The 14,421-nt window shown below is 40.0% G+C and overlaps 1 protein-coding gene across 1 annotated transcript in view; it reads right to left on the bottom strand.

Moving 5' to 3' along the window:
- camkmt (calmodulin-lysine N-methyltransferase) overlaps positions 1-14,421 on the bottom strand; it is a 413,773-nt gene that overhangs the window by 18,135 nt on the left and 381,217 nt on the right. The window contains exon 10 of the mRNA XM_028821020.2: positions 3,343-3,474. Coding sequence (XP_028676853.1) covers positions 3,343-3,474 — 132 coding nt within the window. The remainder of the gene's footprint in view (positions 1-3,342; positions 3,475-14,421) is intronic.

The following is a 14,421-nucleotide window of genomic DNA, read 5'->3' as shown; positions in this document are numbered from 1 at the left end:
ACTTGATTTTGCTAACGCTGACCTTAAGATCGTTCAAGCACCCATCAGGCAATGATTCATTTCTGGCCTCTGTGCCTCCCCACACTTACAGAGTCATCTAACAAGATCACAGGTCTCTGAAGTGGACCTCGAGTGTGACTGGTCAAGGGGAACAGCAGGGGCCACTGGGCCGCTCCTTACAGGGCCTCATGGGCACACGAACTCAGCTCTACACGGTACCTTCACAAACCTGTCAAGTGGTCAGGACACCAAAGGAGATTCCATTTCTGTTCTCTTGTGATTTACGATTGTTTTAAATTGATTACCCATCAATTGGAGCTCTTTTTGGACATTATATATCAAAATGTACATTTTTGGGGTCAGAGAATGCAATTTTGGCATCTTTTTTTGATTAGAGATTGTCTTTTAAAAGTTATATATTTTAACAACTTTTTCCGACACAATTGTTTGTTTTTTGAGCATCACTTGTTACGGTGTCACTATTTCACCAAAATCGCTAATCACCGTCCTGCTCCACTGACAGACTGAGGAGATCGTTCCTCCCCCAAACTATGTGACTCTTCAATTACACCCGGGGGTGTAAACGTTAACATCATACAAAGTTATTGTCTGTTATACCTGCATTGTTATCAATTTTTAATTTAATATTGTTTTTATCAGTATGCTGCTGCTGGAGTAGGGGAATTTCCCCTTGGGATTTAATAAAGTATCTGTCTATCTATACTAAAATTAAACTCTATGCATCTGTCTATCTATCACTTTATATAGTGTCTTTATCTATCTATCTATCATATAGTGCCTTTCACTCTATCTATCTGTCTGTCTGTCTGTCTGTCTGTCTATCATATAGTGCCTTTCACTCTATCTATCTATCTATCATATAGTGCCTTTCACTCTATCTATCTATCATATAGTGCCTTTCACTCTCTGTCTGTCTGTCTATCTAATAGTGTCTTTCACTCTATCTATCTATCATATAGTGCCTTTCACTCTATCTGTCTGTCTGTCTGTCTATCATATAGTGCCTTTCACTCTATCTATCTATCTATCATATAGTGCCTTTCACTCTATCTAATAGTGCCTTTCACTCTATCTATCATATAGTGCCTTTCACTCTATCTATCTATCTATCTATCTATCTATCTATCTATCATATAGTGCCTTTCACTCTATCTGTCTGTCTGTCTATCTAATAGTGCCTTTCACTCTATCTATCTATCTATCTATCTATCATATAGTGCCTTTCACTCTATCTATCTATCTATTTAACAACCCTTAGATGCCCGCGGGGCTGACGTTTCATCAGAAAGGTATAAAAGGTCGCCATTCTGCACTTCTTGGCCATTTGAGTTTGGAGATAATTAAAACAATCGGTGTGTGTGTTGCTTTCTGTGTTCTTACTAAGCATTTCTGACCCTTTTTTCCCAGCCTGGACTGATTCCTGGTTTAGCGTTTAGGTTTAACAAAAATAGGCCTGATTCTTGGTACTAAACTTTTTTTTTCCCCCCCAGTATTTTTGACGATTCTCCTCCTGTTCACCTCCATTAATTTAGTTTGCCGTCCTTTCTTTTGGCAAACTCACAACATACAGTTTTGCCAATCACCCTACCACCAGCATGATTATGGACCATTTATGGTTCCTGTTTTTCCAGACTTGTGTGTCAGGAAATCAGGGACATCAGAGGAAATTCACACAACCATGGAGGTACCTACCAATTACACTCAGCCACCCGTCACATTGGACTGTATGTATTATGAGGTGGCTGCACAACTTGTCAGCCACTTATCTATTATTCAAATACAAACAACAGAGCTTTTTTTATCTTCAAATTATACAGTACATTATGCTGAAAGCTAAATACTCCAACAAGAACAAGGTCTTATTCAACTCTGCTGTATAGCTGCTCGTACCAGTCTATCAATTCTACAGCGTGCATCATCGTTTATAGCATTTGAGGGTTAACATGTGAGCAGCAAAGAAACAATGAATTTGAAAAGCTGCATTAAATTAGAGAGGGGATTTAGTGCTTGGAAATGGGATAGCTGGATGCAGGTGGGCAAATGATGATTCCCTCAAGGTGTACATTTAATCAAGTTCTAATAAGTGTTCAGCTAAATATATGTAAGGCTGCTGAAAATGAAAGCCATTTCCACGAAACAATAAACACTGAATATTCCATGTTATTAAGAAACCGTCTTCATTTTACGGCAGTGAGTGCCATTAGTGTATTAGGTAGCTATTTCTACTTGTCACTTACAAAAGGCCCACCGACACAGAGTTGGCAACCCTCCTTATGACTTAAGACATTCGAGAGGAATGGAAGGGCTTAGACATCACAGCTTCCTGGTTCTCATGAAATTAATGTCACAAAACACTTTGGGCTCCTTTGCAATCTGAATTTTACAAATAACAGATTATGACAATTTGTTTATTTTATATAGCGCCTTCTTACAGTGTACACCGCCTCATGATGCTTTAATATGTGCCAAGATATACCACAATTGTGTAAATATAATTTTACAATCGAAGCAGAATCAGGCTAAAACATTCTCAAAGTGAGCTGCTGGTAGGGACTGAACTGGAAACTAACTCAGTCAGTTCAGTTTAAGGCCGTAACCAGCAGGCCACAGGGGTTTTGTAATGGTAATTAGTAGCAAGACCTTCTACTGCCAAGATTCTTCTTCTCTGGAATGATTTAAATTGGTAACAGCAAAACTTACAAGAGATGAGGATGATGACAATGGGGCCGTTTGCCAAGTGATTTCCTCCTAAGAATACACGGTAAGCATTTGAGACAAACAAATATTTAGGGAAAAAAAACCAAATCACTGCAAATGCAGACTCCTCTTTTGTTGAATTCTGCAGCTTTTATGGGAACAGCAATAAAAGGACATCTCTTCTATAGCCACGAAACAGAAAGTGTAAAACTCTTTTTGTATAATTTTAATTTTAAAAGATCCTCCAGGGAGCCCATCTAGAAGTAGGCAGGAAAAAAATGAACACACTGTGAGACTTGATTTACTTCTACACTAAATATATTTTCCTGGAGTCCTTATTACAGGCAGCCATCGCATGCGTTGTCCCTCTGAGCCGAGAAAATAAGAGAAACTGAATAAACAAGGAGCTGCCACTTTAATAATCCTTTTACAGAGTGGGCAGATTAAGGCTGGAATTAACCCAGCACTGCCATATAATTAATAAGGGGCAGAAATATCCGCCAGGATGGAGTCAGCGTGGGGAATATTTTAATCGGACATTTAAAGTACCTGTCAAAAGGTCCCTGATCCCTTCTTGACGAGAAATGGATTGCCAACGTTATCAGGCCCCGGCAGTGCACTAACCTTTGAATGAAAGTTCCAAATGGAGTCGTCATAATTTTCATATCTGCTGATGGAGAACTCTGCGCTTTCAGCCAGGCGGCAGAACTGGTTCAAAGTGTCACCCCTCTGAGGAGCAAAGACAATAGCCATTCCCTAGAAGGAGAGGAGAGGAGGGAGAGATGGAGAAGTAATTTACTGGACAGAGGGATGCACACCTTCAGCCCAAAAACAGTGCGAAACAGAAAGGAAAAGAAATGAATGTGTGTGTGCATGTTTGAGAAAGAGTGAGACTGACAGAGTGAAAGACAGTGGAATAGAAGGCAAGGGGCACAGGATAACAAGTGGCTAAAAAAACTGAAAGGTGCAGAAACAAATGGAAAAAAAGACAATGAAACTTACTCATGCAGTGGCTTTCAACCCTGAGCATTGTCTTAAAACTCTCTGCAAGTACAGAAGTTAAAGTACGATCGTATACGCGTATTTCCTACAACTGGAGCACAAGCATGTTAAATCATTTGCCTGAGGTCACACATTAAATTAAAACTAGGGGTTGAACCCACAACCTTTGAGCAGGCTGTGGAGTCGGAGACAACTTTGGGTACCTGGAGTCGGCAAAAATATACCGACTCCTAATAAATTTAAATTGTAATGAAAAAAAATACAGTAAGTTCAAATGTCCCATTTCACAAACAATAGTCAAAATGAAGTACTTCTCTGATGTAAGAATAAAGCCCAGTGCATAGTTGTGTTACTACTAGTGTGAAGTTCAGCTGAGCTATTATAAAACCTGACATTCACATATTGTAATCTGGATTATGGTAGATTACAAAAAGTGTTTTCATTTTATTTCAGGTATAATGTGTTTAACAAGTCAATTTGAGTGTAAACAAGTATAATGATGTAGGTGGAGGTGTGTGCTATGACTTGATGTGTGTTCATGGGTTCTTGTCTTTTGTTTAAACTGTCCAATACAGTAGAGAGTCAGCTTCCTAGCCAGTAGTTCTGTGGTTAAATGACGTGTATGTTACCTTACTTCGATCAACATGGAAAAAACATTAGCATATTAAATACAGAGGAGTCGGAAGTACCAGAAACTAAGGAGTCCGAGTCGAAGGATTTATCTACTGACTCCACAGCCCTGCCTTTGAGCCTAAAGGCCAACGTCTCAGCCACTGGACCACACCACTCATGGGTTAGGCTTCAGAGTCCATGTTTAGAAATGAAAGAAAAAGTCAATGGGGCACCAGAAGAAACATGAAACAAAATGCTTAAAACGTATACAGTACAGTAGGTCCACGTCAAACTGGTAATATGTCAGTGTGTGTTCTCTTCTCTGTTCACAGTGAGTGGTACAGGTGGAGCTCTCGTGTGAACAACAGTCTCTGGAAAGAATTCCAACTGGAAATGATGAATAATCCACAAGTGAAACACCTGTCTATGGTACTTTAGCGCAGCACTGTCTTTCAGCAAAAGCAGTTCAGAAATGCGCATACCTCGGACAAAAAAACGCGCATGCCCCGGACAAAAAAATACAACAAAATATGGCGTGTGTATAGTTTACAACATCTCTCTGATAATCCTGATACTCTGAAGCTTTGGCTTGTAGTGCTTAGCTAGGTGGTGCTGTGTTGCTGCTGTCAATGATCAAAAACAAAACTTGTCCTAATGAAAGCTGCTCATTTGATCCTTCTGACTGGCTGCTCATCCCCATCAGTAGCTCGAATGGTGACCTCTTGTGACAAACTGAGTTCATCACCGAGGATCTCGGCTTTCTAGAGGTGTTAGTAGTAACTTCCATTATCTGCAACAAAGGAATTCATAAGCAGATATGTATTATGTTACAATTTCTAAATGTGCCATTCTGTCTCTCAGTGGATATCTGTGGACGTGCCATAGCTGCAGGTTGTGCATTTGCCTCCCTCTGTTCCTCCATTTGTGTTTCATTATTTTTTCTCTTGTATTTTATCATTTGCAGCATTTTACCAGGGTATTCTTGCACCTGCCATTAAGGTTCAGTAATAAGGCTGCAAGTTTTGTGACTTTTGTAGTCAATCATATTAATAAATGAAAATATGCTTTGAAAAATTCAAATTTCTCCCACAAAATAGCACAGCTTAAACTTTAAAGTACAAAATCAGCTGTACAGTTAATGAAGATATCGACCAGCAACCAGACCCTGGGAAATAAAAGGCTATTGCTTACGGAGAGAAGTTGTGAAAAGAAGACGGAAGTCAGACTTCTTTAAAAATATTTAGAAGAATGTATCATTATTGGCAGCATCACTTTCAAAAATAATGTTATTGAAGACACGGTAAATAGAATGCATCAATTAATTATTTTGGGACAACTTTATTTTTTATCCGAGATTCTCACCATCAATTTATCTTTTCAATGGGGATTCCAGGAACGCACCCAGCCTCGGCCCGATTCACACACACTCACAAGACTATATACTAGAAATATACTAAATGGAAAATCAAATACAAACAACAAAAATCTGACAACCCTCCCCTTCGGAGATACAAATATTAACACAACAATCAACCACGACAATGTCCTTATCACATTTCCAATGCAGCCAAAACAGATGAAATGGTATGGAGTAAAGATGACAATGACGATCCTGGGAAAAGCTTCCATAGCGAGTGAATTGAACTGTCCTAATAGTAGTCCTAAGCGGTGAGGGGTGAGATTTGTGGGAGCGCTCCCTCTGAAGACGCACAACGACTACTCCGCAACAATTCAAACGACAGGCAGACACGAGACAGTCCAGTCATCCTTGTGAGAAACGATCGATGGTACAAATGACTTCACTGTGATTATGTAGGACGGGATACACAAAAACACCAACCTCCCCTTGCTGCTTCGCCAGCCCCCTTTTCAAGTTTCCCGCTGGTCTTTCTTGTCCCCAGCAGCCCCTGCGCCCATTTTAGACATCCAATGAGGGCAACCCCCTTTGGGGCTGCTGGGAAATGGAGTCCTTCCTGCTACACAGTGCCATCTGTCAAATGACTAAATTCAGTGACCGTTCATACAATCCTTTTAAAAATGATCATATCCTCACACCACACCCATTATAATGAAGATCCGACTTCTCTGTTTGACTGGAGCTCGAATTAACTACTGACATTGGCAGCGATATATCTCAGGAATCTACTCCATGTTTTAAATTAAAAGTAGTCTTGTCTTTGCTTTCCACTTTTCTCTTTTTGTAATATTTATGTGAGAAATATGTTTGAATGGAAACAAAAACTGAACTGTTTTTATTATAAGGCCATTGTTATTTGTCTATGTATGGCTCTACTCTCAGTAGGGGAATAATCCAATTCTTGGGTCCCGGGATGGGAAAGATTTTCTTATTTATTAAAAAGTTGAAGAACCTCATCTTGACTTACCCACACAAGTCTGTATGTGACATGATTGTGAATAAGTAACTTTTACTTTAAAAATACAAAACGTATCTTTTCAATGTTTGCAAACAGCCAACCACCCATTTGTAGACAATGGCCTAACTGAAAAAGGACACAAAACAAGTCCAAATGACACTAAAATCAATGTACAGCATATCCATCAGTAGACTAAAGGGAAAATAAATGGGGGAAATGAGACATCATACTGCATATTTACAAAGACGGACCCTGAGCAGACACGCAGTCGGCACGGCCAGCACTGGAGAGCGCGGTATCCACAAAATTGATGCCTGAGAGGAGAGGAGTTGTTATCTTTTCAAGAATACAATGGAATGAGGAAGAAAATGCTGGTTGAAAATCTCTTAGTAAAAGTGGAGCTTTATGCCATAAAGAAAAACGATATACTGTAACTTGAGGAATGAAAAAATAAGAGATGGGAAAAAAAATGAAAGACTGAAGATATATGCTTATGCAAGAGAAGGTTTGTTTGATGTAGATCCTGCCTTTACAGTTATCAGTCTTTAAGTCTTTCTAAAATATGAAACTCACTTCACTCAACGAGTAGATCAGGTACTTATTGCTCTCATGGTGATTCGGACTTTAAAGTATGCAATTTTCAGTATGGATTTTTCATCTTAGACTGGAATTTCCATTCAGCTTTCCTCTTGTGCCCAATCCTGCCAATACAAGTTCTTACAGTAGCTCACCACAGACCTTGAAATTGGATCGAGTTTCATAAATGTTTGGATATGTGAGGATAATGTTAAGATTTTAAATTATTGTTTCCATACCAAACCTATCAGCTATTCACAAATCTGTTTTGTAAAGTTGATTTCTCCCAGCTAGAGCCTTGTTCAGTTGTTGGGTCCTTTGAGCATTGAACTTGATGCTGTTAAGATGTTTTTTATTTCCTACAACCCTGAACTGTTCAAGTGGGTTCAATAACAGAGAGATGTACAGTACGTCTTCTGGGGAATGATGCATGGAGGCAGATTATTAGAGCTATAACAAGACAGGAATGCTGACTGCTCATATTTTAAATGTGTTCATCTAACCCTATGAAGGGTGGCAAACAACAAGGTCACACTCGTGCTTTCACCCACCCACACACAGTGCTGATACACTACTGTCAATTAACCTGTCGCACACATTTGTGTGATGTAGGAAAGGAATAATAGAAAAAATCATACAGAGAACAAGCAAACTGCACACAGAAAGTGACGCATTCAGGATTCAAACCAACCTCAGGAAGTGAAAGGAAGGAAGAAGCAGCAGCACTAACTTCTGTGCCACCACATCACCTGTATTTTAAATGTTTTTCTAGTTTAAATAGTTCATGACTTTATTATTGCGACATTTAATTGTTTTATTTTTGTTGCTGTTATTTTCAGACTACTGGCTTGAAATGTCCAGGTGTCAAATCTCGCTTTTAAAGTGATGACTGGACCTCCTGCTCCCACCTTGCTGGGAAAGGCAGTCACCTGACACAAGAAAGAGGCTGCAGATGCTGCCGGGATGAAGAGGATTATTTATTGTGATTTGAATTTGATGTTTATTATGATGATGAACGTAACAAGGTCAGTTATTATAAATGGTAATATGTTAATTACAATAATGCATTTTAGTTTGAAAATGCTTACTATTAAGACATACCCTTACAATTATGACAATGGTTATTATCAATATTGCAGAGATAACGATTTCTAACACCCATCTGACTTTTAATAATCCTGCCTGCCAAAGGCTCTTCCGGCAGATCAGAAAAAGTCAGACAAAGGTCAGCCTTCCTCTTACTTGATCGATATGCACAAATTCTTCAAACCAAGTAAAGAAATGGCAGAAGCACAGCAAGATGGGCAGTAGAAACTACAACGGGCAGCACGCAGATCCTTCAAAAACATCAGTCTTATTATTTGGCAAATGCACCATGGAGGCCGCTGGCCTAGTAGGGGTTTGGAAGCAGGTTTTTTCCAGGTATTATATTAGATAATAAACAAAAAGATTAAAGCTTGCTTAATCCAATCAATACAAGGAAACGCATCCACACTTTATAGATTAACCAATGAAACCAGTCATGGAATAAGAGGATTAGAGTGGGGGGGTCAAAGTTCATTTGAAATCATTCAACATTAATTATTCTTTTTTATGTTTTACTTTGATTAGATTTTGTTGCAATAAATGTAAGAGTGTTCTGGAGCGCCAGTTACTATTAAGCAAATGTATCCCACTTCTGAGCAGCAGGAGGACAGGAAGCAAATAAACCCACACGTGACCTGTGACTGCATTGGCATGATGTTCTACAGATGATAACGACCTCGGGTCCACCTTTTACTCTTTGTATGTATTCTTTTCTCTTCTTTCAGCTTACTATTCCGTGATCTGTTGTGTAATTTAACTGATCAGTTGTCACTCTGTCCTATTAACATTACATGTCCTACTCTCACTGTGTCCTACAATACCAGGTGTATCCTTTTAATTCATCACGGTCCAGATCTGTATGTGTCCTACAACCTTCACTGGTGCCATTCTAACTATGTCCTCTATCTCTTACTTGTCCCAGTTTCAAAGTGTCCCATTAATTTGTGATGTTCCAAGAGGTTTGTATCTTATAACCCTTATTGGTGCCAGGTCTATTGTGTCCCACAACTTATTACTTGCTGCAATCCCGTAATTCATAGTGGTCGAAGCCCCCTCTCCTGTGTCCCACAACCATAATTGTTGTAAACCTTACTGTATTGCATAATTCTTACTTCTCCTTTTCATTTTTAATGTTTCAGGCTTTTTGTACCTGATAACCATTTAAGGTGCCAATCTTACTGTGTCCTATAATTCACAGTCATCCACATGTGTTTATGTCACATAACATTTAAAGTGGTCAATCCCATCATGTCCTGTAACGCTTGTCCCACTGCCACCAAGTCCAGCAATTCACTTTTTCTCATATCTGTGTCCCGTAACCCTTTCTGCTATTGGTCTCCAGGAATTTCATACCCCACCAATCTCCACTGATCATGTCAACTCAAACCAATCTGTGCCCCCTAGATGACCACAATAGTGACTGATGTTTGTTCCAACTAGTTTCTTACCCATGGTCATTACAAACTGTAATTAGGTTCCTAACTTTAACAAATATGCTGATGTTTCCGTGTTTCTCCATTTAATGCTCATGTTAGGTTAATTGGCGAGTGTAATTTTGTCAAATATGAATAAATCATTGTTGGTCTGCACATATAATATACGTGGCTCATAATGAACAGGGGTCCCATCATGGATTGGTTCATGTATTCTGTTCCATATTGCCAGGATAAAATTTTAATCCAGCAAAAGAAAGAATGAAATGGATGAACAGATATAGTTACTCTTTCAATGGAAATGTGCACAATCAGAGTAATCTGTGTTAAATACATGTGTTTAATTCACAAAAACATATTAAACTTTCCTAACTATAAAAGCTACACAAAAACAGCACATTGGTCTAATAATGTCTTATACTATCTTATTCTACAGTAGTCATACTGTGCTGGGATATATACAGATGTTAATCCCACATTCATTATTTATATAAAGCTAAGAATTGTGATTAAAGGATGGAGGTGCAGCTCCAGTGTTCACATTTGGTGTGGTCAAACTCAGTGTAGAGTAGGGTCGCATGATATACAGGTACTATCCGAAAAACCCACATTTTAAAACGGTACTTTCTGAATGTTCAGTACTGGGAGTATACATCAGCTTTCCTCTCACAATCCACTCTACTCCCCAAACACTTGCTAGTCCAGATATGGGAAAACAAGTGTTTTGTAAAGTTAAAACTGCCAGCTTCAACTCGATTAGAACTTCATGAGTGACTATGGAAACTGCTTCAACGCGACGGAGACATCACGGCTATCACGAGGGAAGCAGTGTGTATCAGTTATCTGCTTTAGAATCAGTTTGGTACCAGTACTGAAGTCCGACATAAGGTATCGATACCAAAGAGAACTCTACTAGTGTACAGTATGTCTGAGCAGGTGTTCTCTGTTTACTTTGTCTTTCTGCTTTACCACCAGAACTTGTACGTTTGGTTCATTGTCTATTCTAAATTATCTGAGTTATGAGTGCATGAGGGCGAGTCTGTCCAGCAGGGGACTGCCATCCCATCCAAGGTTAGTTTCTGTTTTAAACTGTCCGGAAAAAAGAAAAGTCTGGTCTCCGTCACTATAACTTCTGCTTAATGACATAATGACTACAGTACAAAAATCCATAGAGAAGGCCTTTCTACACAACTTCAAAATCACAAATAACAAAAGTAATCAACATCCAAAATTAAAACCATTAATAATACATCATCAGTTGAAAAACTCACAACCAGAGGATTTTGGTGCTAAAGCCAAGCTTACTGTAGACACATCCATCCATCCATCCATCCTCTAGCCTGCTTATTCGGTTTTGGGCGAGATGTTACAGGGCACACATCAATTAAATTCAACTTAAATATTGCCTGGGTATTCTGCCTGTATTAGCTAGTAATGTTATGGAGGAAACATTCACATTCATGTGCTGAAACAGCTTTTAACTGACTCTGCCATTTAAGTTTTTACCCTACTCTTTGTTTCCAAATAAGTGGCATAAAGATATGAATCATCATAAAACATTAAATGAGTGCACTTAGGAGTTGCCTGGGACAACTCAGGAGAAAGCAAAGTCTCAATTACATCAAATATTGTTTACTTGATACTTAAGCAGATGTCCAGCTGCAGTGTCCTAATAATTTGTTTGCCACTGTTGTACTTGCTCCTCCGCATCGAGAGGAGTCAGATGAGGTGGCTCGGGCATCTGATCAGGATGCCTCCTGGACGCCTTCCTGGTGAGGTGTTCCGGGCACGTCTAACCGGGAGGAGGCCGGAGGAAGACCCAGGACACGCTGGAGGGACTGTGTCTCTCGGCTGGCCTGGGAACGCCTTGGGATTCCCCCCGAAGAACTAGAAGAAGTGGCTGGGGAGAGGGAAGTCTGGGCATCTCTGCTCAAGCTGCTGTCCCCGCGACCCGACCTCGGATAAACGGAAGAAAATGGATGGATGGATGGTACTTGCTGTGTCTGTTCCATCTCATCTTCCTAGTATTAGAACATTAGAAAAGACAAGAGCAGGTCATTCAGCCCAACAAAGCTTGCCAGTCCTCTCCACTTAATTTTTCCAAAATAACATCAAGTCGAGTTTTGAAAGTCCCTAAAGTCCTACTGACTACTTACTCCAAGTGTCTCTGGTTCTCTGTGTGAAGAAAAACTTCCTAATGTTTGTGCAAAATTTACCCTTAACAAGTTTCCAACTGTGTCTCCCTGTTCTTCACAAAGTCATTTTAAAGTAACAGCCTCGATCTGCTGTACAATTCTCTTTATTAAACACTTCACTCAGGTCTTCTCTTCATCTTCTTTTGTTTAAACTGTAAAGGCTCAGCTCTTCTTTTCTTTCCTCATAACTCATCCCCTGTAGTTCTGGAATCAGCCTAGTTGCTCTTCTCTGAACTTTTTCTAGTGTTGCTATGTCCTTTTTGTAGTCTGGAAAGCTTGAGTAGAACCTCCATGGACTTGTATTCTACACATCATGGGCGCTACACAACATAATATTCGGTTAGCTTTCCTAATGGCTTCTGAACACTGTCTGGCAGTTGATAGTGTCGAGTCCACTATGACACCTAAATCCTTCTCATAAGATGTACTTTCAATTTTCTGACTTTCCATTGCGTATTCAAACTTAATATTTTTACTTCCTACATAAATTAAAAATGCTAGGTTTAAACAAACAACGAGAGGTCTGAATTTGGACACAGCTCTTGTATACTACGTAAGCTTCATTGGTTACAGTTTTTTTCTGCCCAAACACTAACAGACCGCTTGCCTGACTCCAATCCTGTCCACCCAAGCCACTAAATGGCACTACAGATGGAGAATGTTGGGACTCGCTTTATTCAGTGAAGGGCAGATATCACAAGAGTTTTGCCGAGTGCCTGAGAGTTTTAAATGCAAACCAATGGGAAGGTTGAGAAGAAAATGCAGGGTCTGCCCGAGAGTACCATGTCCTGTTGGCACCAATATTTTAAACGACAGTCCCTGACCCAGAGAGTGAACATTTCAACAGGTTTTAAATGTTATTCTCTGCCATTCGCCCAATGATGTTGTGTTACGGTCTGCCTTCCTGCAACACTAAAAATGGCTTAAGTAGGACCAGTTAACGGATGGATAATAATGGGGGCCTAGGCTACTGGTCACAATCCTGTGGTCTCAGAGTAATTCACTGCTATAGATATAATGAGAAGTCAAGCAAAATGACCCCTTTTATTGGCTAACTAGAAAGATTACAATATGTAAGCTTTCGGGGCAACTCAGGCCCGTTGTTCAGGCGAGATGTAATCTAAAGAAGGGACCTGAGTTGCCTCGAAAGCTTACATATTGTAATATTTTTATTTAGCCAATAAAAGGTGTCATTTTGCTTGACTTCTCATTATATCTGTAACGGCTAACACAGTACAACACCCTAGTACTCACTGCTATAGACAAAGCCATTTTTTGCTAAGTCTCAAGTTGTACAGTAATCCCTCGCTATATCGCGCTTCGCCTTTCGCGGATTTCACTCCATCGCGGATTTTATATGTAAACATATTTAAATATATATCGCGGATTTTTCGCTGCTTCGCGGGTTTCTGCGGACAATGGGTCTTTTAATTTCTGGTACATGCTTCCTCAGTTGGTTTGCCCAGTTGATTTCATACAAGGGACGCTATTGGCAGATGGCTGAGAAGCTACCCAGCTTACATTTCTCTTTCTCTTGCGCTGACTTTCTCTGATCCTGACGTAGGGGGATTGAGCAGGGGGGCTGTTCGCACACCTAGACGATATGGACGCTCGTCTAAAAATGCTGAAAGATTATCTTCACGTTGCTATCTTTTGTGCAGCTGCTTCCTGAAACGACATGCTGCACGGTGCTTCGCATACTTAAAAGCTCGAAGGGCACGTATTGATTTTTGTTTGTCTCTCTCTCTCTCTCTGCTCCTGACGGAGGGGGTGTGAGCTGCCGCCTTCAACAGCTTTGTGCCGCGGTGCTTCGCATACTTAAAAGCAAACAGCCCTATTGATTTGATTGTTTTTTTCTCTGACAGCCTGTGCTCCTGACACGCACTCCTTTGAAGAGGAAGATATGTTTGCATTCTTTTAATTGTGAGACTGAACTGTCATCTTCGTCTTGTCATGGAGCACAGTTTAAACTTTTGAAAAAGAGACAAATGTTTGTTTGCAGTGTTTGAATAACGTTCCTGTCTCTCTACAACCTCCTGTGTTTCTGTGCAAATCTGTGACCCAAGCATGACAATATAAAAATAACCATATAAACATATGGTTTCTACTTCGCGGATTTTCTTATTTCGCGGGTGGCTCTGGAACGCAACCCCCGCGATGGAGGAAGGATTACTGTATTACTGAAACAGACAGGAACTGACAGCTGAATTTACAGTTTTCTCTAGCTATCTCCATTACACTGTGTGGTGGGTCTGATGCAGGACCCTGCAGACCTTAGTGCCTGACTGTCACTTTCCAATATCTATGGGAGAAACGTCCATCATGCTGCGATTGTCTCATCTCACAAAGTGATAATGCGGTCATGCACACAATGTTACCGAGTGCAGTTTGTGTAAAGGCCGACACACACACAGTCAATAACAC

The sequence above is a fragment of the Erpetoichthys calabaricus genome, chromosome 15 (assembly GCF_900747795.2).
Source record: "Erpetoichthys calabaricus chromosome 15, fErpCal1.3, whole genome shotgun sequence".
In the NCBI taxonomy this organism is placed as follows: domain Eukaryota; kingdom Metazoa; phylum Chordata; class Cladistia; order Polypteriformes; family Polypteridae; genus Erpetoichthys; species Erpetoichthys calabaricus.
The sequence above is the reverse complement of the archived record's forward strand: the minus strand, read 5'-3'. Positions and strand labels throughout refer to the sequence as shown.